The 27,824-nt window shown below is 45.1% G+C and overlaps 1 protein-coding gene across 3 annotated transcripts in view; it reads left to right on the top strand.

Annotated features, from left to right (window-relative positions):
- The window catches only part of LOC101090368 (cationic amino acid transporter 3-like), a 54,900-nt gene extending 28,314 nt beyond the window's left edge, over positions 1–26,586 (top strand). The window contains exons 1-2 of one of the 3 annotated variants that reach the window (XM_045061518.1): positions 12,158–12,683; positions 24,246–26,586. In XM_045061518.1, the coding sequence (XP_044917453.1) occupies positions 24,432–26,195 (1,764 nt within the window). In that variant the 5' untranslated portion in view covers positions 12,158–12,683; positions 24,246–24,431 and the 3' untranslated portion in view covers positions 26,196–26,586. Of the gene's footprint in view, positions 1–12,157; positions 12,701–24,245 lie in introns of those variants that run through there. The other 2 variants (XM_045061517.1, XM_045061520.1) reach the window with 2 other exon arrangements.
- Positions 26,587–27,824: the final 1,238 nt, after the last annotated feature.

Here is a 27,824-nt window from a genome sequence, read left to right as displayed (position 1 = left end):
TTAGGCCTCTATAATTTAAAGGACTGGGCTTTGGATCCTAAGAAGGAATACAGTGGCATGTATGCACAGGTGTGTTGTTTGAGTCTTCGAGTATGTATATGTTTATGTGTGAAGCCTGTCTATAAATGTATGAGTTTGTGAGAAAAGTGTCTTTGTGTTGCATATATGTGAGTATATTTGTGACATATGAGGGTATATATGTGTATAGTTGAGGTTATGTGTCTGTGTGTATGTATGAGTATGAGCATCTGTGTGTGTGCATGTGCAGGTGTACATCTGTGTGTGTGTGTGTGTGTGTGTGTGTGTGTGGTCCCAGGGAAGCCTGAACTCAGAGGTGAAGATACCTTTGACTTGTGCAAACTTCCAGCACGTTTCAGGCTGTGTTATGGGGTAGGGTGGGGTGGGAGGGTAGAGCAGGAAGGCTCTTAGTGCTTGGGGTGTGGAGATTGGGTAGCCCGAACAGTGGGTGTCTCTGCCCTGCCAGGCACAGGGGTATGGCATCAGGGTCCCAGATCGGAGGCTGGGTGGAGACTGGGTCCTGAGGCCTTCACTCAGGGCTTGCATTGGAGAGCTCAGAGGTCCTGCTCTGACGAGGGAGGGCCATGAAGATTTGGGGCCAGGGTGGGAGGGTGGGCAGACAGTGGATGGTTCAGACCTACTCTCTTTACCTGTCCCTACCCCCAGTTCTAGGGAAAGATCTAACCAGGGTGGTATTCCTACCTCTAGGCTCCACCCATTCTGCCTGAGGCCTTAGAGTCCCCAGAAGTCTTTGTGTACCACCTTCTGAGGCTGGGATGACCACAGTCACAGAGAAAACTGTTGTCTCTAGTCAGTACTACCAGACAGGTCCAAACCAAGTCCTTGTCTCTTGGAGTCTTCTGGGAAGGCCCATATATGCAGTCTTATTGAATTTCACACAAGCTGAGCTTTCAGACCCCTTGTGCTGGGAAGTTCTTGATGGGTTTAACTCAAATCCTCTTGTTGAAATTAGTGCCTCATAAGCTCAGGCCACATTTGTGAAATTGAACTCTGGCACCTGCATCCACAAGCCTGGAAATAGTTTCTTCTGGATAAGGAAGTGGGTCCAGAGTGTAGGGACACTGAAAGGATATGGGGCTACAGCTGGTGGATCACAGATGGGTCAGTCCTTTCCTGGGCAGGAGGGCCATGATCAACAGGGCAGATTCAGAGAAGGGAGTTCTGAAACCACCAGTTTTCCCTCTGTTTCCCCTGTCACTTCAAACTATGCCGGGAGAAATGGAAACAGAGGCTGTGGTAAGAGGGACCAGATTCAAACAGGGGAAAGTACTTCACTGTTTGCAGCTTTGAGGAGCTCTGGAAACATAGGAAAAGAGCAAATTATGAATGAAGGAAAGCTCCTCTTGCAGCTCAGAAAGTAGGAAGAGAGGGGCAGGGGCTATGGGACTCTGAGGGGCAGAGGGGTGTGTGTGCTGAGGGTGAGTGTGTGCACAGCATAGTGTTGTGGGCATTTCAGGGCCCAAAGACAATAAGAGATGCCAGTGGAAAGGGCTGCAGGAGGGTTTTCCTGAAATGGAAATTCATGGGTTCTTGGTGGAGCCAAAGACTCCCCCAGCCTATCTCTGCACCCAGGGCCCAGGGCTGGCTCTGCAGGGAAAGCCATTCTCTGCTGCCCTCTTGTGGCCCATGAGCCCTTGCAGGTCACTGCTGAGAAGGTTCCCATCAAGTCCCTAGAGCTGCTCCCCTGCCCAGCAGCTCCCCCCCCCCCCCCCAGTAGAAATTCCTTATATAACAAAAGGGTATCTTTGATCATCCAACTACATCTTTCCTCCCACTTCCACTGGTTTCATGAGGCACTCAGAACCTCCTTAAGGCTGGGATAGTCTTCCTGAGATTTCACTCTCTGTGCCATTTCCTGAAGTATTCACTTCTGCTTTTGTTGAAGGGCAGTGGACACATGGGCTGAAATCAAGATATTAAACAGAGAGAACAATTTCTCTTCCTCCTTTGGTTCAATGTACAGCCTCAGTTTCCCAGAGTCTTTGGGAGTTTTCAAAGAAAGATGGCGGGGATAGTGACCTTCCTGGAGAAAATGGGTCTGGAGCAGACCAGTCTTCTGTGAGTTTTCACCTGAACTCACTCCATCAGACTCAGCAGGGAGATGGATTGGCAGGAGCCAGGAGTCAAGAGACAGGGATGCTGGAGGGAGATGGAATATTTGACAGATGCTAACAGGACTCCCTATCTGCTAGTTCTGGAGTCCCCTCCCACCCACTAGGCTGCCCTTGATCCTCCCCTTCTAGTGCTCAGTGCTCATTAGTGACTGCCTGTCTTTGGGGAGACACCCAGGGGGCTAAGTTGCCCCCTGGAAAGGGAGAGAGGAGGAGGGAGAGACACTGAGTAAATGATGGAGGAGGGGGGTTGGAATGACTGGGAATTGAGCTGGGGCCCCATGATCACTGGGGTGCTTAGAAGGCTTGACAGGGAAATTGTCCTGGGGATAGATACTGAGGTTCAAGGGGTGAGATAGTTGGGGGGACTGTGAGAAGAAATATTTAAAGGGACTGAGTTTCACTGGTTTGAGTGCTTATTTTGGGAGACCTAGATAATAAGAACCAATGACCTTATTGAGAGCTTCCTATGTACAAGAATGGTTACAGGTCATGAGGGGATAAAAGAGAGACACACATATTTTCTGTTCCCCTTCCTGTAGTAAAAGACATGCCACATACCCTCCCTGGACCCGATGCCCCATGTGCATGTGTGAGGTTTGTAAGGAGCCACTGGGCAGTTCTGGTCAGGGATGCAGAGGCAAAGCTCCCAGGCTTACTGTTCTGCACACCCCACACTCTTCAGGCAAAGCACTTTCAGCGGACCTCAAGCCTCTCCTTGTCTCTCTCTCTTTTATTTAGGTACAATGAACTTATTCCACACAAACATCTTCTTCACTGGAGCACTTACAACTGCTGCTGCAGGTGCCTGGTCACCTGGCATCCTCTGTGGGGTCGCCTTCACAGCCTGCAGCACAGCTCTAAGCATCCTCACCAGAGACACATGTTTGTCCTTTAGGGTGGATCTAATTTTTGAGAATTGCAAAGTTTTCTCAGAGGCTGGAGAATAAGGTGAGGACCCTGCTGGGAAGCAGTATTTCCAGTTAAAAACCAGGTTAATGTGGGAAGACACAGTGGATGATGTGCCTTCCTCCAAAATGTCTCTGAAAGGTCATTCAAAGGAGATACTTGCAGCATGTGACACAGGGAGACATTCCTGGTGGCTGCTGGAGCCCAGATTAATGTTCCTGTCTGTGATATCAGGTAGTAGGGCTCCCTTCCCAGCCTGGTGAGGCTGGAGGGTGAGGCCTGCATTTGCCTGAAATACTTGCTCAAATGGTCCTGCCCTTGGGGAGCTTATGTTCCCCTCCCTGGCAACTAATATGCAAAGTTACCTTTGAGTGGTGACACACACCCAGTACAGACCAACAAGTGCAAAAGACAAGGGCACATTCAGAATCAGAGTCAGTTAGTTCATCAGGGAAGGCTGCTTGGAGGAGGGGACTCATGGGTGGGTGTAGAAGGAGAAACCCAACAGAACATGGGGCAGAGGAGGAAAAGAAGAAGAGAACCTCTCTCTGTTACTTGTGAAGCAGGATGAACAAACCATAAGGCAGGCAGGACACAGCTTTGCTGGCCTGGATAAACAGTTGGATTGGGGAACCAGAGTGAAGGGGAATGGAGACAGGCAGATTTTGACAGCCAGGCTGGATGTTCTGAATTTGCTAGGAGAGGTATTGTGGCCCACTGGAGGGTACCTAGTGATGTATTTTGCATGTCTTCTGTGTGTGTGTGTGTGTGTGTGTGTGTGTGTGTGTGTGTGTGTGTTAGAGGGCAAGATGTATATGCAGGTAGTTTTGTGCCAAGTGGCTTTGTGACCTAGGCTCTTGTCTTTCCATCTGTGTGAATGCATGAAATAGAGGGCAGCATATGTGCAAAGGTGTGTGTTGTGTACGTGTGTCTCTGTGTCTGTCTGTTTGTCTGTCTGCAGGAGTAGTGGCACCTGGCAGGAGCCCTGGCTGTCCAAGTATCATTATCTCTTCTCTTCCTTCATCTGTCCTTCACTAAGGTCATGCCAAGGAGGTAAACAGTAAAATAACAAGCTGCTATTTTCAGCTGTGGTCCCTGGTCTTTGCCCCAGCTCCCTTCCACGGGGTCTCTTCTGGCCTTGCCAGAATTCCAGTGTTGTTGTTTCCTCCTCTCCCTTCTTGTTGTGAATCTGCAGGCATCGCTTTCTGGGTCCCATCTCTTCCAGGACTCCCCTGGGTGTGTGGGTGGGGAGTGGTGAAGCAGGAGGTCTTGGGCTGAGTTGGAATCTCAGCCCTGTTACTCCCCATGTAGTCTCTTCACCTGGACCCACTCACCTGTAAAAGGTGAGAAATAATTGCAGGGGCATAATTATTTCTAGGGGCAAAAAATAATTCATGGGACTGTGGTGAGAATTAGTGCTGTGTAAAGATGCAACACACTCAGCACATAGTATGTGTTCAATAAATATTAGCTCTTATTTTTTGCCCTTCATCAAACTGTTCCCCTGTCTCCTTAGCCTGGTGTAAAAGGATTTTTAAAAGAGAGAAGAACCAAAGTAATTGACTGCATAAACCAAAACTGACTATCAGGAATTTCATATGGTTCAGCCTAACGAGTGCTCTAAACTCTGAACACAGGAAATGCCCATGAGTGTGGACAAGAAGGGAGGGTGGGGACTGGACTGAACCAGAACACAGGAAACCATGTGATTTCTGCCCTGGACCCCAGGGAGGATGGAAGCTGCCCAAAGTCCATCCAGCATTCATCCTGTGGTGGCAGAGCTGGCTGCCCTCTATCCCTGCAGTCATGGGTCTGTGTCCGCTGGGACTACAGAGGGTGTGGAAGTCAGATCCCCATGTACTCTCATCTCCAGACAGGATCTGGACTCCTGGAGCCTCATATCCACATATTCCACTCCCCTCCCTGCATGTCAGGTGTGCTCCCACGCGAACACACACACACACACACACACACACACACACACACACAAATGCACAGGTGTCCTGGGATTTCTAAAGGAAAACACTGTCCCACTAGAGATTGATTCCCTCCAGCTGCCTGCCTCCCTGATACTAAACCTCACAGGGCAGTGTAGGCTTAGATGATGTCCCTGCTTGGGTTTCTTACTCAGTTCCCTCCTTTCTCCTAGGGAGCAGAATCAGTGAGTCACACACTCTACCCTCTATATGTGTGCTGGGCACTGAGGGGAGACCCAAGGGAGGAGCAGGTGCCCTGCCCTGGAGGAGCTCCTGGCAGCTGGAGATGAGGCCGAGAACCAAACAGAAAGGCATACAGCTCTGGGAGCTCCCTCAGCAAATGTTTGTGAGCTGAGTGGTCAAGGACTACTAAACAAAGCCCTATGACTTAGGTGATGGATGACTATCAATGACCAAAAGAGGCAAGATGAAGGAAGACACAGAACTGCAGAAGGTTTACTAGGAGACAAGGAGAATGATACTCATTTAGTTAGCAAGGAGCAGGAAAATGGAGAGGAGAGGGTCAGATAAGTCAGAGCTCTCAGTAAGTGCAAGATCTTTTGGTAGAGAATGTGAACCTTGGAGACAGATGAGGAGGAAATATGCAGGTGTGCATGTGTGTGTTGGGGGGGTGGTGAGTGTGTTAGGGAATGTGTGTTAGGGAGGCAGAGGGATGGAGGAGACAGGGTCTGCTCTCTATGGGGTAGCAATGTAAAATATACCATGGTTATAACTCCACTGTGACCCCAGGCTGGGTGGACAAGATGCTGAGAAGCTAGGCTGATGTCGCTGGCCCTGATGTGTCCTCATGTTCTGTGAGGCTGGCTGAGCCTGGACTGTATAGACTAGTGAGCCATGGCTGGGGGGAGACAACTGCCAGGGCCTAGAAATGTGGGGAAGAGGCCACTGGGGGTCAGGAGACAGAAAGAAGGAAAGGGAGACATAATGGGGTGTGGAGGGGTAATGGTAAGACTGAGGCTTTGAGACCTTTATCCTGGTTATCCCCTCATCCACCCCTTCCATGGACTGAATTCTGTATTTTAAAGCTAAAGGAACTTCAGTAAATGATCTGGTTTAGCCTTTCATATTCAGAGGGTAAGGTATGACTTCCCCACTTCCCAGATGAGGCCTCAACTTGGCCAAGCCCTCCTGGGCAGAACAGGCTGAGAAGGGCCCCAGGAGGCAGGTCTTTTGCCCTCTGGGGGTCACTTCTCCCTCACACAACAGGTTCCAAGCCTGGCTGCTTCCCAGGGCAGAACCTGCAGGAGGGGGCACTACAGTGCAGTCATTTGATTCTTTGCTCAGCCCCTTACCAGCTCTGTGACTTGTCGCAAGGTCCTCAACCTCTCTGCCTTAGTTGTGTCATGTGTAAAATAGCCATACTAAAACCTGCTCCTGTAGCCTGGTATTGAGGATAACATGAGATTTATGCCAAAGAGCTGTGTATAGTTGTAAAGATGTACATATCTAAATGCATTAGGCATTTTAAACCATCCTCATGCTCATCTTCAATATCTTCTCAGCTGATTCTCTCCATTCTGCTGAGCAGATCAGTCTCCTGTCTTCCAAGTCCTTCACACACCCACTCTCTAAATCTGGCATTTCCTTCCCTCTGATCTTGCCTTGTACTCTCCATCTCTGTTTCCATCCTCCTTTCCAGAGTTCCCTCAGTCCTCAACAGATCTGGCTACACTCTATTAACTTATATGCTTTTCTCCCCCCAGGGTTTCTTGTCTTGTATGTCTCTCTTCTCACATCTGAGAGAACAGGACCCTGTCTTCTCCTCCCTTGGGCTGCTTTCCCTCCACCTGGGCTGGGCTCACAGGGCGAGTCCAAAGAATGGACACTGAGAGGGGCTGAGAGGTTGAGATCCAATGGGAGAGGGAGGCCTCAGGGGATAGGACAGCAAACTAGGCTTCTGCATGTGGGCTTTTACATACAGTCTGTGTAATCCTTCTTCAGAAGATTTGCTATGACTGAGGGAGGGAAACAATCATCTCCCTCCTTGAGCTAAGGGTTAGACACTAATTAACTCCCTACTATTTAGAGAGACAATATTTGGTTCCCTGATGTGGGACACATCATCTGGAGGTCCATCCCACAGGCAGTATAGGAAGGTCTTTCCTTTTCTATTTAGGTGCTGTGTGTGTGTGTGTGTGTGTGTGTGTGTGTGTGTCTGGTTTTAGCATTTACCAACCCTAGCTCTAAGGATATTCTTTCTAAAGTGTATCCTAAATTTCTTTTGCTGAAATTAATCCCATCTTTCTGGAGAAGACAAATGCTAATGTCCAGGATCTGGTTCAGTGTGTTTCATAAAAGATGTATGTTCATGGGGGAGGGAGAGGGTAAAGGGTAGAACTTGGAGAAAAAATATAATTGCCCAACTCCTGGCTTTAAATGCATGGAGCCCTGGACATTATAAAATTTATTAAACTTCTATATGCCCATGGGGTGGGATGGAGCTGGTGGTTTTTGCTCCCTGGTCTTCTCTGCAGGACTTTTCTAGAAGGTTCCCTGTCTCCCCTCCCTCCTGCTGCTAAAGAGACTCCTAGGGCTCTAGCTATAACCAGGCTTCTGGTCTCTGGGACCCTCAAAGGTGGCTGGCAGGGAAGGGGGGGAGAGAGAGTAATTCCCCTTTAGATTGCTTGAGTTAATGTGCTTAGGGTCTCCTATGGCCCTGAGACGAGCTGGGGAGCTAGTCTTTGTAGAGCCCCAGGAAAGCCTTGGGGAAATGGTAGAGTCCAGCTTGCCATTAAACTCTTAGGTCTTTTTTTTTTTTTTTTGATTTTTTTTTAACGTTTACTTATTTTTGTGACAGAGAGAAACAGAGCGTGAACAGGGGAGGGGCAGAGAGAGAGGGAGACACAGAATCTGAAACGGGCTCCAGGCTCTGAGCTGTCAGCACAGAGCCTGACACGGGGCTCGAACTCACAGACCGTGAGATCATGACCTGAGCCGAAGTCGGATGCTTAACCGATGGAGCCACCCAGGCGCCCCAAACTCTTAGGTCTTTACAAATTTGGCTGGTCGCTTTATCACTGTTTCCTTGAAACCTAGATTCAGGCATGTACACTGGCTTCAAGGTCTCTAATCTCTGCCTCAGTTTCCCCTTTTGTGAGTTTTGTATGTATATTTTGGGAGGCCCTTTAGTGAAAAGCTGATTGAAGACATTGATGGTGACACCTCAGAAGGTGGCTATATTGTTGACCCCAAATTAATGGACAGTCACTAGTATGTTATTTTGCTTATATGTTGCATGGTGCTTATTTAGCTCTCAATGCAGGCATAGTCCCGATTCTTACCCTCTCCTCCCTCTTCCCCATGTGATTCCAAACCAATCTGTCCCCAGCACTTTCTCCAGAGCTTGTCAGCCCCTCTTGCCTGCTTGCCTCTGCTTCGCTTTCTTCTTGGCCTCTGCTCCCTCATTCACGCTCTGTGCCAGGCTGCATTAACCATGAAACATTTAGCACTGCACTTCGGGAATCTTTTGACTGTGGTATTTGGGGGGAGATGGTAGGGGAAGTAGTGTCATATCCATATAGGGGTCTCTGGGATCACTGTTTGACACTGGGAAGGAGCCGGGGGCAGTGATGGCAGCAACTTCACCTTGTCAGCTTTCTGGGCACATCCACCACCTAGCAGCACCTGAGAGGGGACCAGGTCAGCATGGAGACAGGTGAGATGGAAGAGGATCATAAAGCCAATATATGTCCCCCTCCCTGACCTGGCTCTCTCCTCCTGTTCCATACCAGCCTCCTTCTCTCTCTTTGTCTTCTTCCCTCCCCACCGCCAACCCATAGCCCTCTCTTCTTCCTTCCTACTTTGCCTCCTTCACCTTCATCTCTTTCAGGCAGATCTGTCTATCTGTCTGTGTCTCTGACTCCAAACAGTTTTTGATCTGAGATTTCCCAGGACTGAGTCTGCCATCAACTCTTCCTTCTGTCTCCCTCCCTGCTTCCCTCCCCCAGACTCAGATCCATGTTCCCTCTCTTATCCTACCTTCCATCTCTCTTCCTTGCTTCTCTTATCTCTGTGTCTTTCAGACTCTTCCCCTGTGTCTGGCTCACACCTTTGCCTCCTCTCCTCTCCCTTCTTCCCACACCTTCAGGTTCAGATACTTCATGTAAAATCACCTGGGTGGGCTCCAACTGCCAGGCCCCCATTCTGTCCCTTTCTCCAGGAGAGACTTATGCCCCCAACTCTGAACCCTCTGCATTCATCCCCCACCCCACCCCTACCCCCAGCCTTGGGACAGTTCTGTCCCTTTCTTTGTTATTTTAGTTTAAAATTTATTGTAATGGGTCAAAGCAAAAGAAGGCAGTGAAGGATGGGAACATGCAGGGGATACAGGAAGGCAATGACATTGTGGGGCCACAGCTTCTGTCCCAGGGGAGGGAGATGAGAACAGTCCAGAGCTGCAATTGGGCTGGGAGAGGGATGGGGACAAGGTGGTTGCATCTCCCCACTTCTAGGAAGCACCTGTAGTCCCTGGGTCCCCCCAGTTTAGCCTGTACACTGAAATTCCATGTCCTTTCCTGCCTCTCACCCTACTTGCTCCTTCTTTTTCTCCTCTTGACTTGTTTTACTGTAACAGATTTTCAAGTAGGAAAATGTCCAGGGCCTGACCCCAAACAATCCTACCATATGAAGGCAAAGCCTTTGCCTTACCTGCTTCTTTCACCTTCTCCAGTCTCACGTATTCTGGTCTCTGGGACAGAATCTTTGATTCCCCTCCTTCCACTCCTCCAACCCCCCCAAAAAAGAAAAGCACCAACTTCCCAGGGAAAGGCAGTAGACAGTAGTGGGGGTGGAAGGAGGAGAGGAAGGACAATCAAGGAGAGACTCACACATCACTGGAGGCAGGGCAGGGGAGAGTACAAAGAGGAAAAGGGGTGAGGGTAGTAGCCACTCCTTTCCTCTGCCACCCCTGCCCACAATCCTGTGGGCTTCAACACAACTGAGGAGACAGGTGGGTGGGGTCAGGTCTGATAGGGAGGAGAGAGGAGAAGGAGAAACAAATCATTAAAACTTAGCAAGACCAAGTTAAGATGGTGGAATAGCATGAAGACCCTGAGCTTGTCTCATCCCTGAAACTCAGCTAGATCAGCACTGAACCATTTTTTGCACCCTCAGGAAATTGATCTTAGGATTAATACAAAAATCTGCATAACTTGAGCCACAAAACTTGGCAGGTATGAAGTGTGGAGAGGTGAACTGGGGGAGAGAGAAGCCTGGGGGAGTAGGGAGCTGTTTTTGTGGAGGACAGAGAAAGGAAAGAGTGCAGTGCATCAGGAGAGTGCAGAAAAACCTTGCCAAGCATGTCATTTCACAGGTGTGCTTCTCCCAGATGTGCTTTCTCAAAGCAGTCCTAGTCACTGTCCACCAATGGCCTCTCCGCTGCCCCTCACCCACGTCTCCCCTTCCCTGCCAACTCTGCTCAATTGGCAACTCTCAGGTGGCTCAGGGCACCACAGTGGGCATCTCCATAGCACCTGAGTGGACCCCGCCAGCCTTGGCTCTCACTGTGGATGCCTTCCTGCCTCTGGAGGTTGTAGCCATCTGGAACTCCTTTGCGGAAAGGGTGCACATGTAGGGCCCCTTTCTCTTTGTCTTCTTCTCCCAGACAGATGCAATCCAGGCTTGGGCGACCATTGAGGTTGGGTCTACAAGGCCAAGTGTGCAGAGACAGCAGCCTGGGGTTGTGGGTATGGACACAAGTGGGGGCTTCAGAGCTGTTGTGTCCACTGTGGAGGCAGTGGTTAGGCCGAGGCACCACAGCAAAGGCAAGAGTGATGGTGGAAGACTCCTTGGCAGCATCGAGAAATGGCAACAAGTCCACCTGGAAGGGCTTGGCCACCAAAGGTGGTGCATGGATACAGATCCAGGCTGAGGACCCCTGGTAGCCTGTGGGAGGGAGGGAAGGAGGGTGCCTGGACCAGTTTTTTCATTACCTGCTGATTGTATGGAGGCCCTGGCATTCCCCACACCACCACCCACCCTTGCCACCTACTCTCTACCCAGCAGGTAGTGAATAGCACAGGGAGAATGGAAAAGATTGCCTTGGGACTAGATGCAAGGAAAGGGAGAGTCTTCCCCTGCACCTTCCCTTCTTTCCCTCAAGCAGATGCACATCTGGGAAAAATTTCAGCTTGAAGCAGGGGAAGACATCCTAGGACTGTTGGAATAGATGCAAATCAAACACATAGATGCCCCACCCCTACTCTTCTGTCATGACAGCCATCCTTCCAGTTCCTGCCTATCTCCTTTGCCTCTAGGAATTCTGGCTCCACAGTCTTGGCTGGGCCTCTCATCCACTACCCAGCATAGCACCTGGAACAAAGGAGGTGCTCAGTTAGTGCCCTTGTCCCATACTTACTGGAGATGTGTTAGGGCAGAGTCAATGTAATTTGTAGGTTTTCCTCAGTTGGAGGTTCTTCCTTACAAATGGAACAATTCTTTCTGTTCCAATTTCAATATGCTGTCTTACTATAGGTAGTAAATACTCTGTCCCTTTAGGGACCTGCCACTGCCCTTCTCTCCCCTCCCTGAAACTACGCCCAAGTCTTTAAGGAACCTACTTTAGGGTTTAGAGGACTCTCAGCACTATCAAGTAGCAGCAGTGGTGCCCTGTTTCCCTGAGGTACAAGGATTCTTGGGTCTATCACTTGTGCATTCATCCCTCTGTCTCTAAGTACCTTCTTTATCTCTGAGAGTCTTGCCTCTGTTTGAAGATTAGTGTTCTGGGAATAAGGAGGAACCTTTCTTTGGTCATTGTTCAGGGTCTTAGAACCCTATGTTTTGAATGTCTAGAGCATGAAGCTCTGTACCCTGGGACTATATCTTTGTCCTTACTTCCTCTAGCACAATGCTCAATGCATACTCAGTTAGAATGTGCTATAAACACTGAATGACTGTATCAGTAAATCTTTTGTGGTGAAGCTCAAGCTAGTTCCCTTTTAGTTTTATTTCTGGAATGATGGGAAACTAGGGTGAGTGGGTGGATATGGATGGCATGGATGGGAGTGTTTGAGGAACCTATGGATAGGAGTGTTTGACGAACATAATAGGAGATCCTGTGAGAGGTGGCTGGTGGAGGAGGGGTGCTTCTATCCTGTTTAAAGCACTGCTGAGTGGACTCTAACTGGATCTTGGACTGGCTTCCCAATTACCACAGGTTTGGCTCCAACTGGCTCTCCACAATCTCCTCCTGCAAACCACCACTTCCTCCATATGCAGGACTCTGTGAAGGTTGTTTATTTCTAAATTCACATCTGGCTGTCACAGTCTGCAACAAAGTCCCGTTTAAGCCCTCAGTCCACCTCCTCACCTGTGCAGGGCCCCACTAGTCTTCCATTGCCCAGCTCCAGATTTCCTCCCAGATTCCAGTTAAGGAATCTCCTTTACCCTTTCCCACCCTTCCCAGGCCCTGGCCTTTCCAAATCCTTACCTCCCCAAGGGCCCAGCCTCCTTAGAGCCCTGCCTCCAGAGAGGCCCCACCTCCCCAGTGCCTGACATCTCCAGGGCCACGACTCCTCGACTCCCCGTGGGCACAGCTGCACTTAACTCCCAAGCCTGACTCTACTTGGCCAAGTTCTTACCTTTCCCTGGGTTTGGCTTGCACTTTCTCATCAGGTCTTTCTCCTCTGAGGTAGGAAAATTCCATTGGTAAGTGACTTTTTTGTGTTTATACAGTTGGCAAAAAATCTGAGACGGAGCCAGAGAGGAAGAAAGCTGACCTTGGAGTACTGCTGGGTGTCTATGCCCTGTGGGTTTGAGCAGAAAGTATTTCATGGCTGGACTGTGGACTGAGGGGGCAGACCAGAAGCCTTTCAAATTTGGGAATGGCAAACAGGTTTGTTGGGGTCAGAGTGATTTGGAAGCCTACACTCTGTTCTCTTCCAGACCAAAAATGTTCTCAGCTCTGTTGAGGAAAATATGAGGGAAGGTTATTCTTTGGTGTTTCCTCTCCAGAGTCCTTCCCACTTCTTTGCCCTGCCCTCCTTCTTGGCCTTTCCTTTATGACCTGGTGCAGGGCTTGCTTTATCAGTTTTGTCTTTCCCACTGAGCCAAGCACATAGTATCCTTAGACATGTTCTTTAAATGAATGAAGATTCTTCCACCTGGCTCTGCTGCCTCCTTCATGTTTTGCCACACTTTCTCACAGGAGATTCTGAAAGTCTCTGTATCATATCCTTTTAGGGAAGGCATTGGAGTGGACTTTGTAGAATAGCAGGTCCAGTTTGATAAAGTGGTCTATCATCGAGAGGGAGTACTTCTTCCTCCATGCTTAAGGAGCTAAATATCTATTTTTTTTAATTGCTGAGCATATCTCACTGCCTCTCTTATCTAAGTCAGAAAGGTGGTAGGGATTGATTATAGGCCAGGGTAGGCTGCAGGAGACTAGATTACCAAGTTCCACTGGGGTGTGGCTGCCTAGTGATCTTTAAAACTGTATGAAGGCTCATCTGAGTTCCCAAGCATATTGTTATGAACCAGTGCTAAATAAACCTTGAAAACTGAGGGCTCTGTTTTTTTTTTCTTTTGGAATCTATGAATTTTATACTCATGATAGGCATATTAACTAATAAGGATTGGAAGAGAAGTTGAAAATAGGTCTGACTTACTGGGTCTCCAAGAGGCAGTTTGTTCTTATCACAAAACCTATTTGCAACTCCTCAAGGCCCTTGGAGTCTTAAACTGTTCTCCACCCTCCCCCACTCCCCAATGTCATGTATACTGTGGGCAGTACTCCAACACCAGAATCCCAGACAACACTTATCTATGCATAAAACCTGTTTTATGGATTAAATGTGGCAAATATTGATTCCTAGGTTGTCTTTCTTTTACCTTCTAGAATTTCTTGGGCAACTTTTCTCCATTATCAATGGGTATGTGGTAAGTGCTTCCAGAAGGCAGATTCATTTTAACTTTAGTTTAAGCAAAATCATGTGTAGAGGCAAATATCCTTCACCAAGTATATTCCAAATTGATAGCTATTATTTTTGGATTATAGTTTTTGTTTTACCCTCTTCCTTTTTTTCTTTTTTCATCACAGAAATCACAAAGCAGATTGGAGTTTAGAAAAAACTAGGGAAGAGGGATAAAGATTATCCCTTAAGGCTGGTGGCTGTCACTCTGTTGTACATTATGTTTCCTGACCTGGGGTGAGGAAGATGGATCTTGGCAAAGAAGTCATACTGATCTATATTTGGATAAGAACTCAGGACTCTGAGACATGATACAACTTACATATGACCCAGATGATCTGGTGTCTTCCCTACAACAAAACAAAACAACTTTCCAATGGAGCTGGTGGTAGTGTGGAGCAGATACCTAGGGTTATAAGAAGAACCAAGCACACTCTGGTGAGAGAGGACAGAGAGAAAGACAGCTGAGTCCTTACGTGAAAGGAGAGAACACATTTAAAGATAAGAAGAAAGATACCAGAGAGATAGTCGGCCTTTCCAAAGCCACCTTGTGTGCAGTATATTACTGAGGGTGAATATTGGGAGGAGGTACATGGAAGAAGGAGCCATAGGCTCTGACCACTCAAAACTGCTAGTCTGAAAGTGGAGCCAGAGTGTAGTGATGGATTGGACACTGCATGGATTTCTAGATTCTCTTCTTACAAGGAAAGCAAGGATTGGGGGGGCAAAATATAGCTATTTAACAAAGCTTCTTGATAAAAATGAGTGTGTATCAGGGTTCATTGTAAACAATGGCCATCCTACGTTACAATTGTAGTTTGGAAAATAAGGTGGACAGGAATATGGATTGCCTTCTAATACTTTCTCCTGAGGACTTTTATTAGGTGTCAACAGGATTCAGCGTTGAGGAAAAGGAAGTAGAAAATCACAAGAAGTAGAAAAGACATTGGTTTTCACTGTTGACATCAATATATCATATCATTTTCTAATCCCTTATTGCACACCCTTCCTGGCTTTCCCCTGGTCTCCTTAGGATTCTTGTTTGGAAAATCTCATTCTGATTCTTCCTGGTATCTCATTTAGTTTCTGAAAACCTCTAGAAGCAGAGGCTCAGTATTTTCTAATTTGTCAAGATGATCATCTTGTTTTGGTGGGATAGAGAAATGTTAAGAATTTCCAAAACTGTGGGGCACCTGAGTGTCTCAGTCAGTTAAGCATCCAACTCTTGGTTTTGACTCAGGTCCTGATCCCATGGTTTTGTGAGTTTGAGCCCTGTGTGGAGCCTGCTCATTATTTTCTCTCTCCTGATGTCTCTCTCTGCCCCTCACCTGCTCGTGCTGTCTCTGCCTCTCTCAAAGAAAATAGATAAATAAAAAAAAAAAAAAGAATTTCCAAAACTGGATTCTGCCCGAAACTAGCCTATATGAGTGAAAACATGAGTGATTAATGTTGCATTTAATGCAGTTATCCCACAGGGACTAAGAAAGGGTGTCTTGTTCACAACTACCCCAGAAAGATACTAGAGAATGTAGAGTCTATACAGCCTGTAGAGAAGGTCTGGCTATCTGATTGTGTGCCCAAATAATTATTCAATAATACTAGTGTTGTGTCTGCATGTAACAGGGACCCCATGGATATTGTGGGAATGAAGCAAAGATTATTTGGTCTACATCTAAATAGATTTTAGTCTACATTTGGGTGGAGGAATTTGGTCTACATACAATTGGTGTGGAGTGTCTTAGTCTGCATCAGGATGGGTTTTCACTGACTTGATATTCATACTTTTCCTGACTGGGATGTCATTTGAGAAGTGTAGTGCTGGGAGTGTTAGGGTAGGTAGGTGAGTTAGAAGAGGTGGCTGAGTTTCCTCTTTATCTAATGAGCAGGCCATTCGAAAGCTTCCATGCCTTCGAGCTCAAATCTTGGTTGCACCTATTAATATTTTACTTGGACTTCAGTTCTCGTGTCAGATCTCTGACATAGCCAAACTGGGCCATAGAGCCTGGGGTACTTCCTTGGCCGTGGCCAAGTAACTCTTTGTATCTCAGATATCAGCTGGGAAAGTAAAGTCAAGCTGAAAGCATCATGAGCCAAAAACTCTGTCCCTGGGCTCCACCTTACCATCTACAACTCCTACCATATTCCTTAACTGGGTGTTGTCTAAGGGCAAAATTCTAGGCCAGTGAGTTATGCCACTGGACATTAGTGAGAGGACAGCAGGGGGCAAGGAGAGCACACTGGATAGATAAGATACCTATCTGTAGGTTGCCAAGAGAAGCTTCTGGAAGGAAGCTCATGTTGAACAGGGTTTGGAAAGAGTGTGTTCTGGACACAGAGGGACAGCCTGTGTGAGGGCTGATGTTAATGCTAGCATGATGTGCATGCATGAAGAAAGAATTGTCCTGTTGAAGCAGGAGCCACAGAAAAGTTTAATTGGAGTAAGTGATAGAAGAACAGTGAAAATAAAGATGTAGAAGTATGATCTTAGAAGTTTGGACTTAATAGAGAATAGAAAACTATACATCTGGAGAGAGAGAGAGTATGTGTCGTGTGTGTGTGTGTGTGTGTGTGTGTGTGTGTGTCTTTTTAAGACATGAGGAAAGTGTCACTTTCCATAAAGAGGGTAGAGAGCACTCATACTTCAGTAATCTGGTGCAATGCAGTGGTCAGTAAGAAGGTGATTTGGGGCTTTATTCTGCTTCAAGGGCAATATTTTATGATGGCTGCTGGGTGAATGTGAGTGAGAGCTGAGAGAATCTCGTTATTCAAGTTACCAATATGGACAAGGAGGGTGGACCAGGGAATATGGCAGGAGGCTGGCCCTGGATGTACACTATTTGCAAACCATAAAAACCTACTAGATTGAGGTCTAGTGTGGACAAAGTGCTAAGTGCACCTTGTGACTTCATGTCAACTGAATTGAATTGAGGGCTAAGTTTGTGATCCCCAAATATCTGAAACCAATGAGTTCAGCTGGAATTTCTCACTTCCAATTTTTTATGGAATTTCCCTGAATAAAAAAGTCAGGATCCTTAGATGCTTTGTCATCCTCTTGTTTCTAGACATATTTGGGGTTTTCTTCTTTCTTAAACTAAAATAGAAAGGCAATCCTTTATCATCTATGTTGATCTTCCCATACTAATAGCATGTTCAGAATGTCTACTACTCCTTATTTCAAGTCCATATTCATTTATAAGTTTAAAAAAATAATGAGGAGATCCAAAAATAGACAGATGTGTGTAGTAATGCCTGATAGGCAGTGGTCTTTTTTCTTATTTCCATGGATGATTAATAAATACTAACAATATTCTAGGTGCCATGAGCTCTGAGCTGCTCACAGATATGGGTAACAATGGGGAACACTCATGCCCATATATAATATATATATATAATACTAGGGCAGTCTCTAGTTTTGAACCACAGTCAAGCCGGAATGATCACTCTGACATAGCTGAAGTCCTTTTATCAGCATCTCTCTGCCATTTTAGCTCTGGAAAGGATTAATCACATTTTGGATTGACTAGTGAGCTGACATTTTTATGGTACTGGTTCTTCTGGGTTTTGCCATTCTCTGGTGAACATTCTCAATCTGCTCGTGATTGGAAGCCAAGTCTGGGGAGCAAATGGCCAAGTGAACTAGGAAGCTTAAAAAGATGTTTTGTTAAACCATCCTGCTTAAACTGGCACCATCTGCCTTCCTACCCTCATCTGTTCCAGTCGGGGCTGTCATCATTTGTGGCAGATGTTCTGTGGCAGTGTGTACCAGCAGCATTTGGAAACCTAGAGTGAGACTGAGGTTTGGGGAGCCCAAACTGGAGATTTTTATGTTGTCAGGAAAATTGCAACCATCTTCCTGCCTTTAGGCTACCATTTTAGAAAATGTCTGCTCCCCATCCCCATCTTCCTTTACACAATGAGAATCAAGGTTTCATTTTCTTCTTTAGCACACCGTACCTGCACTGAAGATAGTTCTTTTTCTCAAGAATTAGGTAGTGACTGGGGTGCCTGGGTGGTTCAGTGGGTTAAGCATCTGAGTCTTGTTTTGGCTCTAATTATGATCTCATGGTTTGTGAGTTCAGGTCCTGCATTGGACTCTGTATCAACCTTGAGTAGCCTTCTTGGGATTCTCTTGCTCTCTCCTCTCTCTTTCTCTCAAAATAAATTAATAAACTTAAAAAAATAAAAAAAAGAATGAGGTAGTGACTAGAAAAATATTTGGAATGGAATGATGAAAGGAGTCTCAGAAGGGGACTTTTATATTTGGCATCTAGAAATCTACTATCCTGTATTTCTACTAAAAGACAAGCAAAAGGAGATGGGTTAATGTTGTGAGCAGAAATTATAATTAGCTGTAAAATCATATCTGGGAACTATTGAAATAGCTATGGTGATGCGTTGGAATCTTTCTTGGCAGCTAAAAAGATAGTCTGGAGATATTTTGGCTCTATATTAGGTTTGGATTTTAGCAAGACCTGGCTACATATCACTTTCAGATTTAATGATCTCAGTACCTCCATTTCTGGCCCATCAGTATATATTCGGGAGGAAAGGGAGGACATTAGCAGAAGGTGACCTTGGCACAAATGAAAGAACTGGCTCAAATACTGCTTGGATAGCTATGCTGTACAATCTTCACTCTTTGTGGAGGTAGGGTGCTGCAGTAGAAAGAACATGGTTTCTGAAGTAACAAAAACCCAATTTTAAATTCCAGCTTTTCTTTGTACTGGCTAAATGAGCTTGGGACAGTTGTCTAACCTCTCAGTCAGTAAAGTGGAATAATAATACTTTTTTATTGGACTGTTATGGGGGTTAAATGAAATAACATGTACATTACCTTTAGCTTAACAAATCTATTTTTTATTGGAGGGTTATGGGGGTTAAATGAAATAACATGTACATTACTTTTAGCTTAACAAATCTCGTTCTCCTTCACCATACTCTTTATGTATCCCTAGGTCTTGCATATACCTCGTACCCCTATTTGCCAGATACAATTTTTTCTCTGCCTTCAGCTTCTGCACATGTTCCCAAATGCCTCTATGGTTGAATTCTATGGTCTTGGTTTACTAGTGATCCCACAAAATGATATTAGAGTATGGAATTTTTATAACTGTATTAACATGAGCCAAGGTTGTGTTTCTTTTCAGGTATTTTTGCTTGTTGACAATTTTGGTGTAAATCAAAGATAAATTAATTTTACCTGCACCCACTCTTCTAATCTAAAGTTCCTGGTACTTTAGATTGGTACTAAAGATCTGGTACTAGGTCATTCTCGGTGGGGTTTTGTTCCAGCCAAAAGTGATGGCAAGCTTGTTTATAAAGGGCATTCAGGGAAGGAGAATCCATAACATTTATTAGTGGAACACTCTACTTTTCCTCCTACATTTTTTAATTGGAAAAATATACAACCTACAGAAAATTGCAAGGATAGTACAATTAACACTCTTTTAGCTTTCACCAAGATTGAGCAATTATTAATATTTTCCCACATTTGCTTGCTCTGTCCAATGTATGTGTGTGTGTATGAAATATGATCCATATTCAACATTTACTAATTGCCCAATTTTTTATACTAAAATGTTTCTCCCTGATCCAAATGCAGTCTAGTGATCTACACTGCATTTCATTGTCATGTCTCTTTATTCTCCTTTAATCTGCAACAGTTCCTCAGACTGTCATTCCTGACATTGACAGTTTTAAACAGCACAGGTCATTTGTTTTCTAGAAAGTCAACTTCCTGTAGAAAGTTGTTCTGTAGACTGATTTTTTTTTATATTTTTTATTTATTGACAGACAGACAGAGAGAGAGAGGGAGAGGATGAGTGGGGGAGGGGCAAAGAGAGGGGGGAGATAGAATCCCAAGCAGGCTCCCCGCTATAAGCAGCAGAGCCTGACGTAGGGCTCAATGTCACAAATCATGAGGCAATGACCTGAGTCAAAATCAAAAGTGGGATGCTTAACTAATTGAGCCACCCTGGTGCCCCTATAGACTGATCACTTTTATCATTAGATTCAGGTTACACATTTTTGGCAGGAATATGACATAAGAACATTGTGAAAGACAATGAGTGCCATGTAAGAAGGGAAAACATGTCTTTTTCCTCACCATTGTTTTTTGTAGCACCAAGCACTAGGACTGGCTTTTAGGAGGTGTTTGGGGCAGTGTCTGGGTCACTCAGTCAGGTAAGCATCAACTCTTGGTTTTGACTCAGGTCATGAACTCATGGTTTGTGAGTTTGAGCCCTGCCTCAGGCTCTGTGCTAACAGCATGGAGCCTGCTTGGGATTCTCTCTGCCCTCCCCCACTCGCTTTCATGAGCTTGCTCTTGTGTTCTCTCTCTCTCTCTCTCTCTCTCTCTCTCTCTCTCTCTCTCTCAAAACTCTTAAAAAATAGAAGGTGCTTAATATTTATTGAATGAATGAATATTTAAGACTTTCACTGTCACTTTGCTACTTGAGGAGAGGAGGAAGAGCAGCCTTCTCCTATATCCTAGTTCCATTTTAATTATACATGTTTGAAGGCTTAAAGGTAACCCAGGAAACAAAAGGACAGTATAGTATAATTCTACTTATATGAGGTACCTAGCCTAGTCAAGTTTATAGAGACAAAAAGTAGAATGGTGGTGTGCAGGGTCTGCTCAGAGGGGAGAATGGGGAGTTACTGTTAAATGGGTGCAGAGTTTGACCTGAGGAAGTTGAACAAGTTCTAGACCTGATGGTGATGATGGTTGCACAACAGTGTGAAGGTGAAGCTGTCTTGGATCCCCATTTTATAATCACAACACCCCCTCTGAGTACATCCTAACCTTTTCTTGCTTCCCTTTTCTCTATAGCACTGATTGCAAATCCAACACAATCTATATTCATATTACTTATTTGTTTATTGTTTGCTTCCTACTGCAAGATATATGCAACATGAATGGAGGGATATTTATGTTTTCCTTTGCTTTATGTACATTGCTCAATAAATGGGATCAGTATATTTGTTGAATAATAAAAGAAGGACTATGATTGAACACAAACTTCTAGAGAAGGCACAAACAGAAAGAGAAAATGGGAAGATTCCATTTTTCATTTGGATTTGTTAACTAATTTCTTCTACCTTTGGATATGAGACTCAGACCCAGTGTCATAGTAGTTTTGTCCTGTTTACCTTTTCATATGTATTCTGACCTGTTTCCACTGTGGAAGTGTTGGTGTACACATGCACCACACTCACTATTATTTAAAGCTCCCACTCTGAACTCAGAGCTTCTACACTTGTATTCCTGACTGCCCCCTACTTCATTCCAGGTCTGCTGAGTTAGAAGTTTGGAAACTCTGGGGAAGCTCAACTATCCAAAAAACTTTATACTTGTTGGGGTGCCATTGGCTCCAGAGTTTTCATTGTCTTGATATTGAAGAAGGCCGAGAGAATTTACATACTTTGGGAACAGGAAGGAGCTGTGCTTGGATACAGAGGGATTGATATAATCCCTGGAGATGCTTCATTTAAATTCCATTTCTCTGAAACTCTTATAACTTGAAAATAATTATTTAACAGCCTCATTAGGTTTCCTCCGAGGCAGGGTTAGGAGACCAGAATGGTTAGGAGGCCAGTGACTACAGAAAAATGAGTGGGAAGAGAAAGCAACAGAGGCTGAGAGGTAGCTGGGTCAGTGATAAATACTGTGGTACTTTGTAGGCCATTGTAAATGCAGACTTTGGCTCAAATCCTGAATAAAAAGGAAACCAGTGGAATGTTTTGAGCAAATGATCTGACATTCTTAATAGATATATGTATACCCTTGACAAATATACTCATTTTGGCAGGTTTTAAAATGAACATAAATGGCATTGTGCTATACACTTCATCGTTCTTTTACTTTTCCCACTTAACATTGCTTCCTAGATCTACCCATGTTTCTTCCTGTAAATCTACTTTATTATTCTGAGTGCTGTGCAGTATTTAATTGTGCATATATGACACATTTTACTTCTATATCCCTCTAGTAACAGACTCTGGCATAGCTTCCAACTTCCTGCTACCACAAATAGTCCTGTGATGAATATGCTCATAAGGACCTCCTTATGAATTCAGGAGTTTCCTTGGAGTGTTCACCTTGTAGAGGGATTGTGGGGTGAGAGGGTGTGTGCATTCTTAATTCCACTAAGACTGTGCTTCAATGGTGACCCCAGTTACACTCCCACCAGGAGTGTGTGATAGTTTGTATCTTCTCATCCAATTCTCACATTGGTTCAGTAAGAGAAGTCAAGTAAGTTTCCTTGTAGATGCAGAAACTGAGGGTTAGAGAGATTAAGCAAATTACCCTAGTTTATGTAGTCAAGCAGAAGAACCAGGGCTCAAATCCAAAATTTCTGACATAATGTTTATTGCTCACACCACTGTAGTACCCATCACTACCTCTTCCAGAAATAAGATGAGACATCTGCAGGTAAAGATACTATTGTCATTGTAGTTGTTGTAGTTGCGATTGTTGTTGTTGTTGTTGTTGTATTTGAGCCTTGCATTTTCTTTTTTTTTTTTCTGTCTCCTAATTTTCTTTTTTTTTTATATGAAATTTATTGACAAATTGGTTTCCATACAACACCCAGTGCTCATCCCAAAAGGTGCCCTCCTCAATACCCATCACCCACCCTCTCCCCCCTCCCACCCCCCATCAACCCTCAGTTTGTTCTCAGTTTTTAAGAGTCTCTTATGCTTTGGCTCTCTCCCACTCTAACCTGTTTTTTTTTTTCCTTCCCCTCCCCCATGGGTTCCTGTTAAGTTTCTCAGGATCCACATAAGACTGAAACCATATGGTATCTGTCTTTCTCTGTATGGCTTATTTCACTTAGCATCACACTCTCCAGTTCCATCCACGTTGCTCCTTGCATTTTCAATGTGTGGTCTAACTCAGTAACCCTAGGCCCCACAAGTATTTAGCACCAAGGAATAAGGCTAGAGAAATAATCACGGTTCAGATGATGAAGGGAAGGAAGGACTAGGAAGGAAGGGCAGTGGGGCATCAGTGAAGGGTCTGAAGCCTGGCGTTGGTGGGGGCGGGGGGTGGGTACATCAATTACATTCATAGAGCAGAAAATATTTCATGAGTTAAGAAGTTATTCTCCTTATCTATCTTGCATGCTGGTTAGTAAATCATAACATTGGAACTGGTGGGTGGCAAATAAGGAGTCTAGATGGATTTGTAAACAGAAGGTCTGAACTGTAACCCAAGGGTTCCTTTTGATCATCTACAGAGAAGACTTTTCAAATTTAACTTGACCTTTCTCTCTTTAGAAGTCTCTGACATTTCTTAAAATTCTTTCAAAACTAAAGCCTGAGTATGGAGGAGAGCATGGGCTATGTGACTTTTTTCCCTCTGTTCTCCAGAGCCTTTTTCAGGGCATTGTGGTCAATTGTTCATCCAAAGCTTTGTTTTCCTTGTGGAGCTGATCATTTGAACAGCAGCAAGGGAGTGAACTTTTGCCTGGTTGCTATGGGTAAAGTTTATTTAAGGTCAGAATGCATGCACACACACACACACACACACACACACACACACACACACAAAGGCTGTTCTGGCTCTTCTCCCTTCTTAGTAATGGACCCTTGGTTGAATGCTGCACCTATTTCTTCAGTGTTTTCTTGTCAGACAGCCTGTTCTTCTTCTTGCAGGTAGTTATGAAGGCCTTGCCTCTTTCTCCCTCTTCCTCCCTTTTTGCAGTGTCCTGTGGGCCTCAGTGTATAAAGGGAAGGGTTGGACTGTACTTTCTTTGCCATCAGTACAACTAAACAGTTGATGCAGAATGAGGAGAAAGGGAACCAAAGTGACATCCAAACTTGCTAGCTGATTTCGGAGCTAAGAGTTTAAAGACCAGGAGGCCAAATTTGTATTTTAAATTCAGATGATATTTTTAAAAATGGTTCTGTAATTGCAACAAGGTCCACTAGTCTATAATTAATGTGTCATAACTCGAACTCAAGCACAATGCAAACATCCCACATGTGGATTATTGCACATTATATGCATTCCTTCTTGTGTCTTACAACTTAATTAGTACATGAAGCTACATCAGTTAGGGAAACCCAAATGGGAATATATCATGTGGTGTGTAAAAAGGGAGAATGTTGGGAGGTATTCAACCCTTTTTTTGGGGAGGAGAAAGCAGGGTTGATTTTTTCTATGATGTCTTTTGTGTCAGTTTCTGCGATATTTGTGCTGCAACAAGTGATATGGGATTTCTGAGCTTTGGTCGGTTGGTTGAACACCTTTGTTCAGTAAATATTTATTGTTTTTCTAGGCTTTAAGGAGGGATAGCACATAGAAGAAAAAATATGAAGCAGTAGCTGTGAAGCCTGAGCAATGGAACCTGGCAGCCCCAACCCAACTCAGTTTAACTCAGCCTCACCAAACCCGATTCCAGACTCATGGCACCTGAACTTGCTACAGCTCTCTGATCCCAGAATCCTCTTCAATTCCAGCTAGAATGCTGTGTCTGGCACTTCGCAGATTTGGTCAAAAGCTGGTACGCAGACATATGCTGGAGGAATATGCGGCCGATATGGGCCCTGACAGAAGACTGACCACCCTAGATTTAGTGGCCCTGGGTGTGAGCTGCACAGTGGGTGTAGGTATATATACCCTGGCTGGTGAGGTGGCTAGAGATAAAGCAGGACCATCCATCGTGATCTGCTTGTTGGTGGCCGGCCTATCTTCTGTGTTGTCTGGGCTGTGCTATGCAGAGTTTGGTGTCCAGGTTTCCTATTCTGGCTCTTCATATCTCTACAGCTATGTCACTCTAGGTGAACTCTGGGCTTTCATCACTGGCTGGAACCTCATCATCTTCTTTGTTGCGCATACAGCCACTGTGGCCCGGGCTTGGACTTTAGCTTTCGACAATCTGCTTGGGAACCAGATATCTCAGACCCTGCATGAGAGCATCTCACCAAATGTTCCCCAGGTCCTTGGAGAAATTCTAGGATTCATTGTTGTGGGCCTTGTGTTGTTGCTCATGGAATTGTTGATTCTGAGGAGTAGTTGGATTTTCCTGGTTTCCAAAGTGGTCATATTGGTGAAACTTTTGACCCTCACTTTTGTCATCATTGCTGGCTTCATTAAGGGGGACCTGCACAACTGGAAGCTCACAGAAGAGGACTACGTAAAGGCTGGACTCAATGACACCTCAAGCTTAGGCCCTCTGGGCTATGGAGGATTTGTGCCTTTTGGCTTCAAGGGGATTCTCCGTGGAGCAGCTACCTGTTTCTATGCATTTATAGGTTTCACTATTATTGTTACCAGAGTCGAAGAAGCCCGAAATCCCCAGTATTCTGTCCCCATGGGCATTGTTTTTTCACTGTTCATCTGCTTTTTGATGTATTTTGGTGTCTCTTCAGCACTTACACTTATGGTGCCTTACTACCAGCTCCAACCTGGGAGCACCTTGCCTGAGGCATTTCTCCATGTTGGCTGGGCCCATGCCTGCTATGTTGTAACTTTTGGATTCCTCTGTAGTCTTTCCATCAGCATCTTTGGCTTTATGTTCCCCATACGTAATCTGATATACATGATGACACAGGATGGGCTCCTGTTCCCTGTCCTTGCCAGGATCCAAACTGGCACAGACACCCCCATCGTGGCCACTGTGATCTTGAGCATTATTGCAGCCATCATGGCCTTCTTCTTTAGACTCACTGATCTTGTGGACCTCATGTCAGTTGGGGCCCTGCTAGCTTACTCTTTGCTGGCTACTTGTGTTCTCATCATCAGGTATCAGCCTCAGAGGAGGACTGGAGGAAATGAAGCAGAGGTGCAGGAGGAGAATGGACCTGCAGCAGAGAAGCTGACTCTACAGGGACTACTTTTTCCAGGCAGCTCTACCCCCACTCCACTCTCTGGCCAGGTTGTCTATGTTTGCTCCTCACTGCTTGTTCTGCTGCTCACTCTTCTTTGCCTGGTGCTGGCCCAGTGGCCAGTTCTGCTTTCTGGAGACCCAGTGTGGATTTCAGTGGTTGTGGTGCTCCTGGTGCTCATCATTGGGATCACTGGGGTCATCTGGAGACAGCCACAGAGCTCCAGTCACCTTCACTTTAAGGTCCCTGCTCTGCCTCTCCTCCCACTACTGACCATCTTTATGAATGTTTGCCTTATGATGCAGATGACAGCTGACACCTGGGTCCTGTTTGGTGTCTGGATGCTGATTGGGTTTGCTATCTACTTCAGCTATGGGATCCAGCACAGCCTGGTCAATTAATCCCACTTCAATTAAGGTCAGAAGTGTACACCTTGAAGTCATTAGTGCCAGTACAGATTTGGCTTGGCATCATCACACGTGAGTGCAGTCAGGTCCCCCTGCATAATATGGAGAGTACTCTTGACCACATGGAAAGCTGGGCCTCCATGGAATGGTGGTAGGGGAAAGAGCTCTGTGTGTATTATGTAGTGAAGAATGTGTCTTCTCCTCCTATTTTTTTCTTTTTTTTTACTTGTGTACTTTTCAATTGTGTCTGTACTGCATACTGACTTTAAACAAGTTATTATTAAAAGAAACTAGAAAAAATGTTTTTGTTTTCTTTGGGGAAATATCCAATAGCAGAAATACTGGATCATATGGTAGTTCTACATTTAATTTTCTGAGGAATTTCCATACTATTTCCATAATGACAGCAACAATTTACATTCCCACCAACAGTACATGAGGGTTCCTTTTTCTCCACATCCACACTAACACATGTTATTTCTTGTTTATTTTTATTTTAGCCATTCTGACAGGTGTAAAGTGATATCTCATTGTAGTTCTAATTTATACTCCCTGATGATTTGTGATGCTGAGCATTTTCATGTGTCTGTTTGTCATCTAGTATCTCTTCTTTGGAAAATATTTAGGTTCTCTACTTTTAAATTTTTTTTTTCAACGTTTATTTATTTTGGGACAGAGAGAGACAGAGCATGAATGGGGGAGGGGCAGAGAGAGAGGGAGACACAGAATCAGAAACAGGCTCCAGGCTCTGAGCCATCAGCCCAGAGCCTGACGCGGGGCTCGAACTCACGGACCCTGAGATCCTGACCTGGCTGAAGCCGGACGTTTAACCGACTGCGCCACCCAGGCGCCCCTAGGTTCTCTACTTTTTAATAGATTATTTGGCCTTTTGGTTTTGAGTTGTGTAAGTTCTTTATATATTTTAGATATTAACCCCTTATTAGATATATCATGTGTCCTGTGGCTAATTTGGTTTTGGATAAAAGAAGAAACTCAAGAAAAAAGTGAAAGGGACTGAGCTGGGAATCAGTGCTGTCTCTTTAACTCGCTAAAGTCACAGTGAAGGGGGTGGAGAAAGGCAAGGAATAGTCCTTTGCTTAGTGGTGCTCAAACTTCAGTGGGTGTCACCTCACCTGGAGGGCTTGTGGAAACACAGATTGCTGGGCCCAGCCTCCAGCTTTTGGAATTCAGTAGGTCTAGGTGGGACCCAGAACTTGTACTTCTAAGGAGTTCCCAGGTGTTGTTGATACTGCTGGTCCAGGGACCACGCACAGAAAACCAAAGCTCCAGCTGAAGCCCCTCCACATATAAAGATGAAGTGAGAGAAACCAAGGTACCCTTTGAACACTTACCTTCATTTAATGAAATAATCAGATTAACATACCATCACTAATCCTTTCACAATGGAGAAATCATAGTGAATAATTGCATAATGTTTATGTTATCAAATCACCACCACAATGTACATGTTAAATACCTAACAATTTTATATATCAGTTATAAATCAATAAAGCTGAAATTAAAAAAAAAAAAGAAATACCACAGGTATCTGTGTATCTTTGTTTTCTGTATATTGTTCCTGATTTTAGATGACAGGTAAGGAGTGTTTCTTGTTCACACCCC

Source organism: Felis catus, chromosome B4 (assembly GCF_018350175.1).
Source record: "Felis catus isolate Fca126 chromosome B4, F.catus_Fca126_mat1.0, whole genome shotgun sequence".
Lineage (NCBI taxonomy): Eukaryota > Metazoa > Chordata > Mammalia > Carnivora > Felidae > Felis > Felis catus.
The sequence above is the reverse complement of the archived record's forward strand: the minus strand, read 5'-3'. Positions and strand labels throughout refer to the sequence as shown.